General features: G+C 41.6%; 1 protein-coding gene across 4 annotated transcripts; it reads left to right on the forward strand.

Annotated features, from left to right (window-relative positions):
• Positions 1-1,047: 1,047 nt before the first annotated feature.
• setd1a (SET domain containing 1A, histone lysine methyltransferase) lies at positions 1,048-17,938 on the forward strand. Of its 4 annotated transcripts, none has more exons than XM_058652908.1 (21): positions 1,048-1,098; positions 2,377-2,521; positions 2,654-2,752; positions 2,848-3,118; positions 3,278-3,408; positions 3,559-3,815; positions 4,156-5,848; positions 6,221-7,210; positions 7,578-7,745; positions 9,019-9,103; positions 9,188-9,330; positions 9,712-9,748; positions 10,517-10,700; positions 10,824-10,867; positions 11,021-12,315; positions 12,900-13,257; positions 13,441-13,622; positions 13,986-14,096; positions 14,752-14,871; positions 15,066-15,203; positions 16,072-17,938. In XM_058652908.1, exons 2-21 carry the CDS (start codon positions 2,384-2,386, stop codon positions 16,243-16,245), a joined length of 6,618 nt encoding a protein of 2,205 aa, XP_058508891.1. In that variant the 5' UTR covers positions 1,048-1,098; positions 2,377-2,383; the 3' UTR covers positions 16,246-17,938. The 4 variants fall into 4 exon arrangements, with proteins under 4 accessions (XP_058508891.1, XP_058508889.1, XP_058508892.1 ...); XM_058652906.1 differs by lacking the exon at positions 1,048-1,098 and adding an exon at positions 1,123-1,407; XM_058652909.1 differs by lacking the exon at positions 1,048-1,098 and adding an exon at positions 1,123-1,407 and having other exon boundaries at positions 3,559-3,770.
• Positions 17,939-19,104: the final 1,166 nt, after the last annotated feature.

Raw genomic sequence — 19,104 nt, forward strand, 5'->3', positions numbered from 1 at the left:
TAACAAGCTGAAATGTATATATTTTCTAATTAATATAACACAACTTGTGATCTCATTGGGAAATATGAAGATATATATTTATTTTATTCTCCATATCTAAAAATTAGCAATTCCTCTGCACACAAAACATTGGATATTGCCAAGAAATAAACTGAACTAACTTCAAAATTCAAAATCAGTTGGGCTGTACTGAATTACATTTAGCCTACACAGCTGTTGTAATCCGGAGCTTGAACGAAAAAGATGACAGTATGATCCAATTTCTATTTATATGTCATTTGGAAATCACTGGCAGACACTAAAATGTCACTTAAATGCCTATATACACCTGTATCACATCTATGCAGCCAGCCTATAATGATGACAATAAGCACAACAAGCAAGAGAGGAGGTGCCTCTGTTTAGACTGATTACATTTAAATAAAATTTGATAAAATAACAGAAACTGCCCATTCAAACAGTACAACATATGACAATAACAATGAAAACTATAGAGGAAAAATATACATATAAAATATGATTATTCAATATGATACTGATCCTGAATCCACCTACAACATCGAAATACTGAATATGACCAGGCTTAGGATTTTGAATCCAGTGGCCTACTTGTTAAGGGACCATTTTAACATTGTAAAGAATACATCTACTTCCACTGTTGCAACTGTCGTGTTATGTATATTTAGAATAATAACGATACATAAATACGGCTATTATCAATATATAAATAGCAAATCACTCACTCACTATTGATTATATGTCTGCTGCATAGTAAGCCAGTGTGATACACAAACGTGTATCATTTTTACTCGGCTGACTTGTCACAGATCAGCCTTTAGGGGGCGATGTGCACACTTTCTTCAGCTTGGATTTGTGTAAGCAGATTCAAACATTTAATAGTTACAGAAATTACACCATAAATAAACGCCAGTAATATTTTTCTTTTAAGTAACGTGTTCCTTAGATGTTTCCTAATGCGTTCAGGGTTTTGTGTCGATGTGAACATTTTCTTTTTGGTGATATGACTTGAAGAATGTGCCGTTCTGAAATCGCATACTGCATTTACGTGACCTGATGGCGAACAGGCGAGGCTTTCAGGTTGGTTCTGCGATGGCCACTCTCTCATCACTGTTTGGGTTTTAAGGCGAAAACAATGGCCTCGTCGCTCCGAGGGACGTGTTTTTGTCCATACCTCGTATCGGAATGATAGCGGTTTTGTTTTAGCTCATCAGTTTTGCTCTAAAGCAGGGTCAGATATGCACCGTTTGTGTTAGCGAGTCTGTGTTTTTCTTGTTCGTCTCCCAGGCCTGGCCGCCGCTGCCTACACTGTAGCGGCGGGGTTGCTACTTTCGGATGAGCGGGCAGTAGCTCTCGAAGAGGTGGGGTCTGAAATTAGGCGAACACGAGGTAAAAGAAGCCAGCAGGGCGGTGAAAGAGAGACGCATAAACACTAATGCTACTCACAGAACACCGTGGATGTGGACAGAGTGTCGACAATGTCAGAGTTTTGCCTCCTGACTGGCTGTTCTTGCTAGTTAGCATTAGCTAATAGCAGGGTTAACTTGCTTTGGCTAAGGCGAGATGTGCAATAAGTAATTTAACATGCATTACCGTGGGATAGCGTAGGGACTGTCGGTATCGCTGTTCTCAATAAATTATTCGGTGCCCGAATTAGAGTGCATTTAAATTGAAATGTGAACCAGCGTTTGTAAATGGTTACTTTGTATTTTGTTGCCGCACTTTAGCTTATATGCTATCTGCAGTTTGCTAGCTGGTCAGTGACGTAACGCTGGTCATTGTTTTGACAGAACGCAGCATCGTCACTGAGGGTCGGTATACAGTTTTCAGGCTGACAATATGGCACAGAAATACTAAACGTGTTAAAACATGTTCCATATTAGCCTGTACCCATATGTATCACGTTAAATGGCAGTGTGGTTTGATTTATGTTCGTGCAAGTTGTAATTGCGGTTCTTAAATTTGTCTTTGCATAGATATCATCACTTGTTGGTTTATCCGCTGTCGTTATTTCCCCCCTACATATTTCAGACATCAGAATGCTTGGCTTTGTTTGAACGTTATCGCTGCTTTTAATCACACGCTTCAGATATGTATATTTATTGAGGTGTTCTATCTTAGGAAATACATTGATAGGGTAGAGGTAGATAAAGTGTAAAGAAATACACACACAGATGATACACAGATTTTTTGGGGAAATGCACACATTGCAGTCACCACAGCATTCCTGTATTGTGTACCTTCAACACATCTTATTTACGAAAGCTTTGCTACCTGTAGTGAGGCTTTGAGATGGTTTGTGTTCTTAAACGGTAGCTGCCTGACTGTCAATAATCATGGATATCCTTTATCTCTCAGTTGTAGGATGGATCCAGACGGTGGGGAAGATTCACAAAAAGCTGTCAGTTTGCAGTGGAAGAGCTACAAACTCGTCCAGGACCCTGCTATAAGGCGGGTTGCACAGAAAATCTACAGATATGATGGAGTGCATTTCAGTGTGCCAGTAAGTTTTTTTTTTTTGTTGTGTTTTTAAAAAAAAAATGTATTTACAGTTTCTATCATTATTATTATCTATGACATGTTTGTTTGTGTGTAAAAATGCAACTGTACACTACAGCCTGTATCATTTCTCCAGGACTCTGGATTTCCTCCTGTGGGGGAACTGCGAGATCCAAGACCACGAAGACTATGGTCCAGGTATACAGAACTTTCCCTGCCAGTGCCGAAGTTTAAGGTGAGAATAACTTGTCAACATTTCACACTTCCCAGTTGATATACTTCTTTGAATGACTACATCTTTTCTCCAATCTTGCTTGATTTAAATTACAGCTTGATGAGTTCTATGTGGGTCCCATACCCCTCAAGGAGGTGACGTTTGCTAGACTCAATGACAATATCAAGGAGCCTTTCTTGGCTGACATGTGTGCCAAGTTTGGTGAAGTTGAGGAGATGGAGATCCTGTTTCACCCCAAAACTAGGAAGCACTTGGGGCTGGCCAGGGTGTTGTTTACCAGCACCAGAGGAGCTAAGGACACTGTCAAGCAGTTGCACAACACCTCTGTCATGGGTAACATTATTCATGCCCAACTGGATATAAAGGGTGAGCTTATCCTTATTTAACATATTGTCATGTACATGCAAGTTGAGGGTTACAAGTTGTTTTGACGATACTTCATTATAAGTAGGTACAGCTTTATATCTGTGATTGGACTCCCTCTGAGTCTGTATTAATCTCTGTCTGACTTCTGTCTTCATCCAGGTCAGCAGAGGCAGAAGTATTACGACCTAATAGTTAATGGGTCCTACACTCCCCAGACAGTGCCACTGGGAGGCAAGGCTTTGACAGACAAGCTCCCTCCTCCAGCTCCAACACAGCCACAGCCTGACACGGTATATTATAATTGCCAATTCCATTATGTAATGATCTAAAATGTATGGTAATGTCTGTAAAAATGCATTTATTAACTTAATTGTCATCTCCAGGTTGCTTGAGTTATGGTATTGTAAAAGAAATAACTTAATTTGCCTCTCTCTGCACAGTCATCAGAAATCAGGCGGAGGCTCTCCAGTGAACTTGCAGTTTTGGCAGCAGGGGTCCAGGCCCTCACATCAGGAAGCGCTACTCCATGCTCTGCTGACACCGGCTTTAGTGACCAGCGCTTGGACACACCTCCCTCCACCATGTCTGGCCCCTTCACTCCAGGCTCCTCTACTTCGACTCAGAGTGGTGGAGGAACACCTTATAGTTCCAGGTCTGGGACTCCTTTCTCTCAAGACTCGGGTTATGCTGGTGGCAGGTTAGATGTTGATATTTTTTAATATTATTATTCAGATCTCTTTCGTGTAAACTGAGGCATCATTTGTGCTTTTTCTTTTCATTGTTTGAGACCTCCAGAAATGTGTTCACAATTACTTTTGTTATTTAATTATCAGTTTTATCAATTAATAACTGCTACTAAAGCTATATTAATTGAATATGTTGGTATAACTTGTAGTTTAAGTTTAGTCTAACAGTTGCATGGACAGTATGTGGTGATGGAAAAACAGTTGGATTCTGTAACACGTGTTTGTAAAGGTTAATCATCTTCTACTAGAAGATGATAGTAGTTAAAAATCTTTTGAATTTATCTCTTACAGACATACTGCCTTCAACACTGGCACTTCTGGCAGTGGCTATCCTCCCCAGGACATGTTACCTTCCTCCTCCTCATCTTCTGCAGTCTCATCCACTGTTGGAGGATACAAAATGTCTCGCTATCCTGAGGATGCACAGGAGCCTTCAACTTATCATCGTGGTCGCCCTATGTACCCCCCAACAGCATCATACCGTCCCAATGAGCCACCATGCTATCCCCCATACCCTAATGTGGCAGGGCCTGGGCCACACATGGGGCTTCACTCCTCAATGCTCCCACCACCGCTTGCCACCCAATATGATCAGCCCACAATGTCAGAGAGGGACCGAGACCGTGACAGAGACTCAGTCGGGCGCTATAGTGCAGGGGGGATTAATTCCAGAAGGTCATCTTACCATCACCAGCAGGACACAAACTTTTCCTCAAAGTATCATACCCATCACTCCCATCATCATTCAGATCGCAGAGATGACAGGGGGTACCGTCGAGACAGCCTGGGGTCTCGGTCAGGTGAACATAGTCACCAAAGACACCGCAATCACCACCATTCTCACAACCACCATGGCAGCAGCAGTCGAAGAAGGAGCAGCCATGACCGGGACAGAGATCGGGACAGAGACCGAAATCGGGATAGAGATGGTGACTACCCCAACAGCTCTGACCCTAGATACAATTCCAACTCTTACCGCTCTTCTTCTAACAGCATGTCTCCCCCACCCTCATCTTACTCTGCGTACCCCTCGTCCAAAGAACCCACCCCAGCCCCTCCGCAGGGAATGGACGCTTCCACCCATCAAGGTGGCACAAGCCTCGCCGAGAGAAGCTCTCTGCCTTTGGCAGGCGCTGACAAAGACTTGCAGACTGGTCATCCCAGTGCTCTGCCTCCACCTCCTCCCCCACCACCGCCCCTACCACCAGCCTCTGTTATTGCAGCAGCTGTAGCTGAGACTCTTGGAACAATGGACTTTAGCCAAGATAGTCCAGCTCGGGAAGAGCAGTGGACAAAGCCCAAACGCCGTCCGAGCACCCCACCAGCACCTCCAAAGACGCCGCCACCTTCCTCTCCGCCCCACCCCGCCATAACGTCCTCCTCCACCTCCCCTTCGTCCACCTCACTCCCCCATCACCTTCCCTCTTCCTCCAGCTCCCCTCAACATCCACAACGTGACTCCTCCTCACCAGAGCCAGATTCCACCAATGAGAGTCTACCGTTTGCCTACCATAGTAGTAGCCTTGACTCACGTATTGAGATGCTCCTAAAGGAACAGAAGGCAAAATTTTCTTTCCTTGCCTCTGATGAGGAAGATGAGGAGGAGAGGAAAGAGGAGAAGCAGAGGGGTCCACGTGGGGATAGAGGAGAGGGAAGAAGTGGGTCAGGTCATGTAACAGCGGAGCACACTGGTGGTAATCAGGTGGGAGACAATGGGGAAAAGGACCACAGAAGGAAAGGGGAGAGAGACAGAGGAAATAAAAGGGGAAAGGGAGGAGAGGGTCGGAAAAGTCCCACTGTACTTAACACGAACACACCATCCTCTTCTACCTATTCTCCGCACATCCCACCTCCAGAAGAAACCCAGTCCCAGGTTGCTCTTGATGGTCCTGGAACTCTGCAGGAGGAGTCTTCACAGGCCAGATCAGCTGAGACACGGAACAGGGCAGGAGCACACACACCACCTTATAATGGGCAAAGTCAGGTAAGATGAAGATGAAAAAAATGTATTCTACCTACATTGGTCTGAACTATTCAAGCTTTCACAAATCATTTGAAGCCAAGACACAAATGTTTCAGTCCTCCTCAGCACTTATCTTCATCAGTATTATTACTCATATAATGAACCACAACTCTAAAGCATATTTCGGTGAATGGGCACATATTGGCAGCTTTATTTTTTTTTTGCATAAACTTGAATGGGGTGTCATATGTGGGGTGTTCATTTCTTTGATAAAAGTAACAAACTATTAAAGGTATATTTGTCCCACGTTTTACTGCATGGATAATATCCTTTTGTAACTTATAACATGTGGGTTTTTTCCAACTTAAAATGGTAAATTCTGTTTTCTTTCAGTCCTCCCCTCATTCCTCAGGGGAAGACATGGAAATATCAGATGAGGAGGAGGAGGAGACCACCATAACAACAGTGACGACCCACCAGCCCTCACTCACCTCAGGTTCCTCACCCTCTTCATCCCAGGCTGCTATGCCTTCACAGACAGCTGACCCTTCATCTTCACCCGCACCCATCTCTGACTCTGCACAGCACTTTGGCACCTCCATGCACCCTCCCATACCCTCCTACCCTCCTCATTTGCCTCCTCCTCCCCCTGGATATTCCCTCCAACCCCCACCTCCCCCAGGGATCCCTCCAATTCCCCACATGGAGCTCCACCCTGAATATGCTCCTCCCATGCCCCATCATATGTATGACTATGCCACCTCTATGGAGCTAATGAATCAGTATAGCGGCGGAGCTCCTATGTCTTTCCAAATGCAGACACACATGCTAAGTCGCTTACACCAGCTACGAATGTCAGCATCCAATGGCACTCCAAGCCCTGGTGAGGCAGCCACTGCTGATTACCCCTCATACCACCTCCATTCTATCCCACCAACCCACACACACCACCCCTACATGGACCAAGATGGTAGTGGGGCGGGTGCTCATTACGACCAGGACCACCGCTACATGCCCCCTCATATGCCTTACCCCTATCCTGACCCCCACAGCACTCAGATACCACCCCTTCCACACCATGGCATCCCACCCCCTCATACTGGCTGGCCTCCACATGTCTTACCACCACACTACCCCTCATACATGCCCCCACCTGGCTATGGCACCATACTTCCCGGGGAAGGAGAGGAGTATAGGGCTCCAGGGGAGGAGATGCCTATACTGGCTGATAATCCACATGAGGCCACAGTGCAGATGGTCCTGGCCAATTTAATTCAGGAAATGAAGAACATCATGCAGAGGGACCTGAACCGCAAGATGGTGGAAAATGTTGCCTTTGCAACCTTTGATGAGTGGTGGGAAAGGAAAGAGACTAAGGCCAAGGTAAGGAAAACTAATCAAAACAATGCTAAAAAAAAAGAAGGCATTCTGTCAAATTTAAAAAAGACTCACAGTGTCTTCACTAGAAAAAGTTTTACTGTAATATCATTATCCTAATATTAGCAAATAGACATTTTCTTGTTTTCCAAAGATAGCAGTGGCGTGGTTTTATCGTTCTGAACGGATCAGGATTTGTCATGCTTGTGTAAGATGGAAATAGCAATAAGCAGGTTAAGATCAATACAAATTCAGAAAGTCTTCTGGATCCATTGGATCACAATTCAAATTTCAGGTGCCTGTATTTCTGAAATATAGAATAAAAACAAAGGTAAGATGTTTGTGATGAATAATTTTCAATATCCCTCTCTAGCCCTTCCAGACAATGGTAAGAGGGGTGTCTGCGATACGGGATGAAGAAAAGAAAGAGGAAAAGGTCAACCGTCCACGGGAGCCTCACACATCTCTGGTGGACTGGGCAAAGAGTGGTGGCATGGAGGGCTTTTCTCTCTGCGGAGCGTTACGACTGCCTTCCTTCAAGGTGAAAGCACAACACTTAGACAAACCAAACTGTGCATTGATAAATGTATACACTTACTGATAGTTTAAAATCACACTGAAAATCTCCTGAAAATAATCAGAAAATTGAGACTATAGAAGAATAAAAGATTATGTTATTATTAGGTGGCAGTGTATTGAACTCCCTGTTAATATGTTCCCTGTTGATATTTTTCACAGGCTCACTGAGAACTCAATTTGCAGCCATTGTTTCATCTGTTATAAAAAGGCAGCACAACAGGTGTCCAGTAGAGCAGTAGAACAAAGTTAATCTCTCAAAGGTTCAACTGCTTTTCTTATAAAAAAAGGTTCTGTTTTGATTTCAGACCATGTCTTGACTCAAGCTTTTTAAGGCAGCAGTACAGAGAACCTACGTTCTTTGCAGAATTTGGATCTGTTGAATCAAGAGCATGATAAGGTGTTCCAAAAGTGATCACACCATCAGAAGATCAAGAACACATGAAACGTATTTATATGTTATATTATAAGAGATAAAACAACTAAGTCATCTCCACATAATTGGCTACATAACAAATGCCAGACTCAAATCAGCTGAAGTACTGTTGACAGAAAGCTGTGTTGTTGTGATCTGGGGACAAGCTTGAAATAAACAGAAAAACAAAACAAAAAAGACAGTAGATTACAACAGCAGCACATTTCTCTCGCACAGCAAAGCATGTCATGTTCAGGTGCATCCTATCAAACCCAAAGAAAACGAAGAGACTTTCACTTACTGATTTCGGAGCTTCCTCTGGTTAATGGGAGGTTCAAAACTTATTTTCGAATCGATTAAACTTCTTTAATCTTCTTCGACTGGAACTTGGGGCCAGTCCAACTATGACAGGCAGGTTCAATGGAGAAATAAGGAGTGGTTGTTGAAGCAACAATACCAAACAAAGTTATGTTTTGTGTTAAGTGTTGACAAAATTTAGTTCATTGTGAACTGTAGCAGGACCAGTTCCGACCTGGTATAAACCTGGTATAAACATTGATATGATCATCTTCGGACTGTTCACATTTGTCCCGGATGCGTCTCCTGTGACTAGATAATCTGATCTGGACTTCTCCACCGTTTACTAAAATACACACTGACATCATATGTGTTATGAGAACAAATTTTTATTTTTATCGAGTCTCACGTGTGTGTATACGTGTGAGAGTGAATGGACAAAATTTGGTCTGAACAGGGTCTGTGATGGGCCTCCAATGTCAAGGTATAAATATTAACAGAATATTCTTGATGTCCAAATGTGCAGGTGAAGAGGAAAGAACCTCTGGAGCTTGAAGAGGGAGACATGAAAAGGCCACGACCCTCAACCCCACCAGATGAGGATGATGAAGGTTTGCTGAGCTGATGTTCAAAGTTGTTTTTCCTTTTAGTGTTGGACTTGTAGGCCTACATGTAACTGTTGATTTGATTTCCAGCTGCTGATAGGAGAATGCAACAAGTGGATAGGCATGGAGCTGAAAGGGACAACAAAAGGAGGAAAAAGAAGCCAAGAAATCGCAAACCGTGGGAGCTCGACAGCGGGGGAGAGGAAACATCAGATGGTTCCTCGACTGAAAAGGTATGAGCTATTTGTTCAGTCTTTTTTTTTTCTCAGGAAAGAAACATACTCATAAATCAGCTTCAAGAATGCCTGTCAGATATATTCATCAAATGGCAAAATGACAAAGGTTTTGTCCTAATGGAGAGTTAGTAGTTAGATTTCTTTTATTTGCTTTGTTTTAACATTTTGAATTCTGATGTTTTTTATATGAATTCTGTTATTCTTACACTCATTATTCACCAGATGGCAGCGTTTTAACCATGATCTTTTTTAGTGCTTGTTTGTGTTGTATTTTTATTTTATTCTGAGCTGTAATTAATTGTTTTTTCTTGACAAATAACTTTTTTTTAATTGCATTGAATTTCAGTGTTGTAACGACAACCCCTCTTTTATTTTTAGGAGAATGAGGAAGAAGAAAGTGAGAAGGAGTCTGATGGTAAATCACAACCAGTACTCTCTTTAATATTAGTTCATTTCACCTTAAATATAACTTAAACAGTTTTTTTACACATTCACTGGCCACTTTATTAGGTTCTGCTGTTGTATATGCTTCATGGTTTGATTTGTGTGTTCAGAGATTGTTCTTTGCATACCCTGGTTGTAATGACTGGTTATTTGATTACTGTTACTGTTGCCTTTTGAACCATTCTGGACATTCTCTGACCTCTCAAATCAATGATGCATTTTGTTACACCCAAAGAACTGCTGCTACTTGGATATTTCTCTTCTGCAGACCACTCTGTGTAAACCCCAGAGATGGTTGTGCATGGAAAACCCCAGATTGACAGTTTATGAAGTATTCAGACCTGTCTGTTTGGTAACAACCATGCCCCACTTCCTTGTTATGTTTGAACTTTAGCAGCTCATCTTGATCATGTCTACATGTCTAAATCCACTGAACGGCAATGTGATTGGCTGATTAGATATGTGCATGACCAGGCAGTATAACAGGTGTACCTAATAATATGGCACGTGAGTGTATGTCTGTGGACAAATGTTGTCACCACAATAGCATGGCATGTGTGCCAGGCTCAATCACAAAACAAAACCCTATAGAAGTAAAGGATGGATGTTGATTAACTTCACTGGGGATGTAGGTTATAGCCATAGGAAGAAATCCAGATTGTGTAATGTTACTGGGAACCTGAGCAGCCTTGATGGAGGTTTGTTATACCAGTTATGCCAAATATACTTTTCTTTTCAGATGATGCCCTTAGTGTTGATAGTGATGATGAGAGCCTCTCCTCATCCTCTGAGGGCTCTTCATCTTCAGCATCCTCATCTTCATCTTCGTCTGAGGACGAAGAGGAAGGGGAGAGGGCTGAGAGTGGACCAGACAGCATGGATGAGTCAACCATGGACAGCACAACAGAGAAAGAGTATAATGGGTATAAAGCTCAGTGTTATCTTTCATATCTCAAAGAGATTTAAAGAAAAAATTGCCTTCTTTATTTAATAATGTACAGGTTGCCATGTGATTAATGCTGGTTCCAATTAATTGTTTTCTTCAGGGAAAATAATGCAGCTGCTGTTCCAAGGGCAGATGTCAAATCAGGTGTGTTAATGTTATTCATCTAAATGCAGAAAGCACAAATAAAAAACTTGCAAACAATGAAACACATATCAGATACCACACAGTCAACTTACACACGTTGAACAAATAGTGTTCTTGTTAAGTTTGTTTTATATATTTTAACATTTCTTTCAGGTGAAGCCAAGGACAGCAAAGCAAATTCAGCTACAGCACCTACCAAGCGGCCACCATCGCCACCATACCCACGTCCTTCATCCCCCGTTGTACTCTTGCCCCCTCTCAAGAAACGCAGGAAAACAGTCTCTTTCTCCACAGATGAGAATGACAGCAAAATGCAGCTGCTAAATGCAACACTATCTTCATCTCCCTCACAAGCAGTGGGTGATTCTCTCCTCCTGTCTCCTGGCGGGCTTCAAGACTTGCCTAGTACTACCGCCCAAACCTCCTCTAATCGTCCCACTCAAGGCATCCAGCTGCTTCCCTTTGCCTCAAAACCAGGTGAAGGCAACGCCCTCATTGTGCCTCCACCTGGAAGAACTCAAGATTCTGATGAATCCAAAAAGGGACCCTATGTTTCTCCCCAGACCACCCCTGTCAAATCCCCTGGCAAACGAGGTGCAGGCAAAGACTCCCCGAAATCTTCCACTCCTCCTGTTATGGTGTGCCGCACTGTGCAGAACCTGCCATTGGATCATGCCTCTATGTGCAGGATGGCCTTTGAGGAGGCTCCTCCTCCACCTCCTGTTAGTAAACGGTCCAGAGGCAGACCTCGGACAACCAGCTTGTCCGCATCATCCTGTCACTCTCTCAGAGAGGAAGATGAGGACGAGGAAGAAAGAGAACAGAGGTTAAGACTCAGAGAGCAGCTGGGGGCATCCAGCCTCTTGCAGCTGGCTTCAGCTTCAACCACTGATTTGTCTGTGTTGGCTGATGTGGCCTTGAAAATGGACCATGATGCTGGGGATTCGGAGGAGACGGAGACATCTGATGAGGCAGAGGAGCAGAAGATGGAAGAGCATATCTTTTCTCCAGAGTCATTGGCTTTGGTTATGAATCCAGAGGGTATAATTGTCCTTCTGGAGCACAACTACACCAAACCCCCTGTTCTCCCTGCACCACCCAGTACCAAAAGGACTCCCACCAAACAAGACTCTTCTGTCTTGCTCCCAGCAGATCTCAACAACATCTCTGGCGTGCTTGAGGCGCCAGAGGAGGTTATTGGAGAGGCATTAACATCCAGGGGAGATGCAGGGGAATCCTTGTCTGCAGTGGGGCTCCCCTCTGAGTCTGAGGATGTGGCCCAGGCTGTAACGCCATCATCAAAGAAGAAGAGCATGATTGTCAAGGGTTATGAACATGAAAAAGATGAAAGCAAAAAGAAGAGAAGAAAAGACAAGGAAAACATTGAGGCCCTTCCCACAAAAAAACAGGAGCAGCCAGGCAAGAAACAGAAGAAGCGGAAGCTAGAGGTTAGTGTAAACGTTTGTGGATGTGTTGAAGGCTACACTTTGCTATACTACTGTCTGATAGGTGATGGTTAAAGATTTAGGAAAATGTCTTATCTGTAACTTTTAGGTAGGTAAATTAGGTATTCTCTGCCTGTGTTGAGAACATGCACAAATAGTGATAAGTACTGACAACCTGCTATTGATAATTGATTGGTTTCTTCTGTTTTGAGAATGGTGATAAATTTTGCACACTGTACATTAAAATGTATATTTTTTTCCAATTAACTTTATGAACCTCAAGGCATAGCCACATTGCGTACGCTTGTGTAGCGATTATTTCTTTATTTTGAGACATTTGCTTGAAAGCATAAAACGGTTCAAATATTTATATTTTAGATGCTGTATAGAGGTCCTTACAGCTGCCTGTCTCACTAAATGTTTAGTCTTGCATGCATTGTCCGTGCATGTTTCCAACAAAAGAAAACAACAAAATATATTTTATATAATAAAATATATCATGGTTTAGGGTTAGGTTTTGTTTAGCTAGTTAATAGTTGCCTTAATTCACAGTTTCCTGGAAGTAATCCTACTCTTTGTCTGCACAGGAGTCAGAATTAGAAGAACATGTGGACGTGGAGGAGCTTGAGTCTGGCGAGCTCTCAAGCTCAGACACGGAGGATGATATTATCGAGGAGGTGAGGAAGAGCGAGCGTCTCTTTTTGCAGGAGGCGGGCATAACGTCTTCCCAACGCTCGAAGAAGCCGGTTCCAGCACCTGAGCCTCCTCCAGCCCTGAAGTTTGATATACGCAGTGAGTTTGAGCAGATGACCATCTTGTATGACATCTGGAACTCGGGTCTGGATGGGGAAGACTTGACGTTGCTGAAGAAGACTTATGAGAAGCTGCTACAGGATGACCACAGCTCTGATTGGCTCAATGATACTCACTGGGTCAGCCACACTGATATCCTTATCAATGCATTGAACGTGCCTGTGATTGCATGAAAATTAACCTGTCATCAATATCCACAGAAATCTGTGATTTATAGTCAGCAAGTAGCATGGGTAACATGGTTTTATTTAAATGGTTGGTTTGATATGTTCATTATGTGGTATCCTGATATTGGCCTTGACCGTTAAGCTGCACTGACCAATTTGCCGAACCCGCGACGTAAGAAAAAGAGTACAGATAGTCAGCTTCGTGAGCATGTGACTGGTTGTGCCAGAAGTGAGGGCTACTACGCCATCAGCCGCAAAGAGAAGGACGTCTATCTGGACCTGGATCTGCCCGAGCAAGTGATACGAGAAGTAGAGAATGTTGACATCTCGGTAAGAGTACTCCTAATCTCATCTGCTGTACTAATCAACAATTTTCTTAATCTGAACCACATTTCTCTTCCCCTCTGCAATATGATGGAAACATACTTCTGTCTGTGGTTCACATAAGATCTTGCTCATTAATTTTAAATATGTTTAAAAAATGTAAAATGCTTTTGAAAGAATAAAACTTTGATTTGGATGTTTGACTTCTCACATTCAGCTCCTCCTCTTGATAAATTCAAGGTTGCTGTGCATTTATCAACTTGCTGTTAAGTGCTTTGTTGGTTCAGTCTCCTGTTCTTGGCGATATTGGAACATGTTATCATTACATTGGATGCTTTGTAACTCTGTTTGGTGTCCGTTTCCTGCCAGGGAGTAAACCGGGTGCTATCGGAGAGACGGTCAGAGCAGCGGCGACTCCTCACAGTTATAGGCACCACAGCAGTCATGGATTCTGACCTGCTGAAACTCAACCAGCTTAAGGTACAGCAGTGCCTCATGTACTCATTCATTTATACATAATTGTATATGTTGTGTGTTTTATTTGTTACATATATTCCCTTTAGTTTATAGAGTTTATAAAGTGGACATCAGCATTTGCCAACATGATCATACTTAAAGGTCAAGTGCAAAACCTCTGTCACATCTCTGAGGTATTCTAAGAGAGAGACCGACTGAGAGAGGGAAAGAGACTGCATCCAAGAAACTTGGAGCTGCAAGGTGCAGGAACAGCAGCAGCAGCTGTTGAACATGCAGGCTTTGCATTCTATTGGTGGAGCACACATTTTCATTATTACACCATCACGTTAATTTAATAAGGGAAAAAACACAATATGATAGTGATTAAAATGGTTGTCATCCCATCTGAATTTCCAGGTTTAGTTGTAGCACTACAGACTAGTCGTCGTGCTTCTATCAGTCAAGATGTAAAATGCAGTGTGAGGAATTTTGCAGTTGAAAGGAGAACAAAACACTGCTATCGACCTTCTTCCCATAGCATGATACCCTGCATTAATTATAGGCGTGACTTCCAGTGCATCCTGTTGCCGAAGCAGAACCGGTGTTTTCAGGACAAAGACCCAACAAAAAAACCTACCAAGACCATTGTTGCAATGTTGTTTTTGTTGTTCTTTGTCAGTTTCGCAAAAAGAGGCTTCGCTTTGGACGCAGTCGGATCCATGAGTGGGGGTTGTTTGCAATGGAGACCATTGCTGCTGATGAGATGGTCATTGAGTATGTGGGTCAGAATATCAGACAGGTATGACTTTTAAACATGTTCCATTGCACCTCTAGTGTAAAAAAAAATCTGTAATAATTTCATTAAGGCAGATTATAATTGGTATGTTATGTGAAGAAAAACTGTGAATGCAATAACTTTGCAACCTCTATGTTGCAGTTGATACAATGTCAACATAAGATCAGTGAGCAAGTGATTGTGTGTTCTGTGTCCAGATGGTGGCCGACAATCGAGAGAAGCGGTACGCACAGCAGGGCATCGGGAGCAGCTATTTGTTCAGAGTGGACCACGACACAATTATTGATGCCACCAAGTGTGGCAACCTGGCACGATTCATCAACCACTGCTGCACTGTGAGTCTGAAATTCCCCAGTTTTAGATGTGGACCATAGGCTACATCCAAACTACGCCGTCTTTGTTTGAAAACGCATACATTAATCCCATGATTCACCTGCCTTCCACATTACCCCAGTGTTTTAGAAACCAAAAAATGTTTGAAAACGCTACTGGCTCCATTGCAGAGGAGACAATCACCTTTCCTATTTACACTGGCATGTGTGTGTCCAGTGTTACTTAATGCGATTTAGTAGGATTCTAATGATTAACAATTGGTTGATTAATTGCTGTAAACAATATAACTTTCAGAATTGATTAATTGTTTAACTGACAACTCCTTTCTTTTCATCTGTGTCTTTTCTCTGAACCTCATATACAGTGTAGTTATGACTTATACCAGCAGAGGGCACACATCAACCCAAAGCTCTAATGTTATTAGCAGAAGAGACCAGAGTGCTGTACTTTTCCCAGGGCATAGTGCCACAACGTGGGCAGAGGAGAGAGCAGTTACAGCCATGATGATACTGTTTGTGGATCATTACTTTCTGAATGCATTAAACAACAACCTCGTCTGGATGCCAGATATCTTGTTGAGTAGAAGAAAACAAACACTTGGCAGAGATGGTTTCTCTGCAGCCTGAGTTAACAACGGGGCGACACAAGGGGCTTTTTCAAGCAACAATACAATGTACAATATTCTAAACTACGAAAAAGATGTGTGCATTTTTAATTTATTGTCAATGATAACAGACTATTGTTTTTTTTAATTCATTTAACTAACAAAAATGCATTGCAATGAAAATTCTTATTAGTATGGATAGAAACTCTGACTGTTATTTATTTTGGGCTGACACTTACCATTTTGCTATTCTCTTTATCTCTCAGCCAAACTGCTACGCCAAGGTCATCACCATAGAGTCTCAGAAAAAGATTGTGATCTACTCGAAGCAGCCCATTGCCATCAATGAAGAAATCACCTACGATTATAAATTTCCCCTGGAGGAGAACAAGATCCCTTGCCTGTGTGGAACAGAGAACTGCCGTGGAACACTTAATTAGTGGACGCATTTCTCTCCGTCACCTTGCCCTTCCACCCTAGTTTGCTCTCACCATACCTAGGAAACTGAGACACACACTCTTGCACTTTTCATGCCCACTTCATTCTCTTGGCAGTTTCACAAGCCAGCATGTGGCAGGGTTGGGTAACCTGTACTATGACTGGGCCTCTGCTTCAGCATTACATCTTCTGTGGCAGTATTGGGGGACTTGTTTAGGTCATATGTTCCACACAGTCAGGCATGAAAGGTTGTTGTATTGCCATGCCAACAAACAGGAAACAGAATTGTAGGAAGACAATGAAAACTGAGAAGAAAATAAAACCAACAAACACCAGTATTTTATGCCTAAGCCTGGGATCACCCTTCCTGTTTCAAATCCTCCGTGACCCCACCCCACAAATTCGCACACAGACGCACAGGAATATCTTGACAAATTCAGGGTTTTTAAAAGCGCTTGAGGAAGGCGCACTTTTCACATGACAAACTTCAATCAATTTGGTCTTCAGTTATGCAAGTTTTCCAAATGTGAAAATAGTTTTTTTTTTTTTTTTTTTTTTAATTTTATTTCATGGTATGATAAATATATTATTGCTGTTTATAAATGGTATTATTATTTAGTTCCATTCGCTGTAAGAATCTTACAGTGAAATAAGCTTCAGTGTACATACCCACTGTCCTTAGTGGCTTGTGATTCACCAGCCCCAAAAACTGTTGCTTCACTGTGTTTTGTCACAACATTCAGTCCGTAAGAGAGCAAAGTCCCTGGAACTACTGTTTTTAACCCATCATCAGAATATATATGTCAGTTGTGTTCGCACTAAAAACGTGTTTGTTTTTTGTTTTTTTTATATATGGCTGCTGAATTCTGTCTATAGGATCAGCACATCCAAAATTACCCTGTTGTGTGTTTCCTTTTTGGCTGTTCCCCCCATTTTTGTTTTATTGAGCAGGTGTCATTTCATGGTGAAAATGTTTCTAATGTCTAACTCGGTCGCTGTGTGTGCTACAAGTGTTTTTAAAATGCACATTTGTTTCCTTAGGTCAGGTTCATCTTTATTCCTGCGTTTAACTTGTCTTTCCCGAATGAGTGTGTATTTTATTTAAGTGTGGAACAAAAAACACCCCTTTCTCAAACATTTTAACAGCTGAAGTCTGTTTGCAGTGTCGATGGATGGAAGCTATAAATTGTTTGTGCCTGTTCAGCCTCGGCAGGTTTGTGATTCGCTGCACACAGATGGATGTCTAAGGCCCCTGGGTTGTTGTCTCTCTGTTTTTTATTTAGTCATGGCCGTCCAAAGGTAAACTTTTAACTGGCAGAAGAGTTCTTTTTTATTTTGTTCCCTCCCAAACAGGTAAACAATTAAGATATTTCTTGTAATGAAAGCCTTTCAGTACAAAACAACCCTCTTTACTACAGGATAAAAAGACGAAAGGAAAAAAAAAACAAGTCAAAGAAGTACATGTAAATATTGTAGAGGTGTTTGTTTCTCGTAGAAACACACTGATTCCAAGCTGTAAATATGTTGTTCCTTTTCCTCTCTCTGAGGAGGAAACATGTACATATCTTCCATTCATTTATTTTTTTTATTGTTTTTCCTTTTAAGTTGATTATTTTAATATTATTTGCAATATTTCTCTTGTATTAATGCGTTGGACCCTTTATTAATGGTGCATTAAAATATTTTTTAAATAAATGGAAAGTGTATTTTTATCTGAAACAATGTTTAGTGTTCTTCTGTCAGATTTAATGCTTGAGATAATCTCTGGCATGAACAAATAAATCTGTGCGTATATTTAAGAAAAGGGGAAGTCTGTCACACACCTGCAACTTTGGCATTTCCTTTTTGTAAGTGAGAGGAAGCATCCAAAATCTCTCACTTCACAAAGGGAGAGCAGGTAAATATCAGTTCAAATGGTACATCTCACTGACAAACAAGCTTTATGTAATCATTCTATTAAAATACCAACAATAAGATGTCTTTACTAGACTCCAAAATGGGGAGAAAAGCACTTTACTGGTCTGTGGGAAATGTAATTTACCAGCATTCTTCTTTGAGGAACAGGAACCTACCCATGCACTTTTAAAAAAGGATTTAGGAAACAGTTAAAGAGAAAATTCGAAACATTGTGTTTCAAGAAACTAGTATCACACTCTCTTTAGAAGTAGGAAGAGACAGATACAGTATATATAGTATATACACCATCTATTTATAATTTAGAAACAAAATAATTTTTATTTTTTTGGTATAAGTCTATGGGCGTTGCCTTGCAACATTATCTTCAAATGTTTCAGCATGCTGGAGTGTCCTATGTTTTTGTGGCTTTCAGTGGCAATTGTCATCACCTTTTACCTCCGACACTCCTCCAAAACAAAACAATATTAAACCATGCCAATTTATAAGATTATACTGCTTATTTATGTGTGCGTTTGACAACCTTGGGTCAGAACTAACACGTAGGTCACAGGAGATTTATAATTAGTGTTAATATTATTATTAATATGTCACCAAATACATTTGTTCGAACTTTAAAGCACATGTGCATTAGAAGCACAAATTTCATCTTGTACCATTGTTATACTGTGAATTGTGTTACAATAGTTTGGCATTTATAAAAAGTGGTTTCCCAGATTAAAATTATGGGAAAAACTGCTATAAAAGTTAAAGTGGGTTGCACCATCTAGTGGAGCAACGTTAATCATTTATTACAACAAAATCATTTGTAATTATTTGTTTTTTCTGTTATAGTTATGTTATAGTGTATTTACTCATTGTTTTGACTCGTTTGTTATTGTGCAAACAAGTTAAATATACATTCTGAGTGATTTTACACATGGTCATTACTTTAAACTATTCAGTTT

This window comes from Solea solea, chromosome 16, assembly GCF_958295425.1.
Source record: "Solea solea chromosome 16, fSolSol10.1, whole genome shotgun sequence".
Taxonomy (NCBI): domain Eukaryota; kingdom Metazoa; phylum Chordata; class Actinopteri; order Pleuronectiformes; family Soleidae; genus Solea; species Solea solea.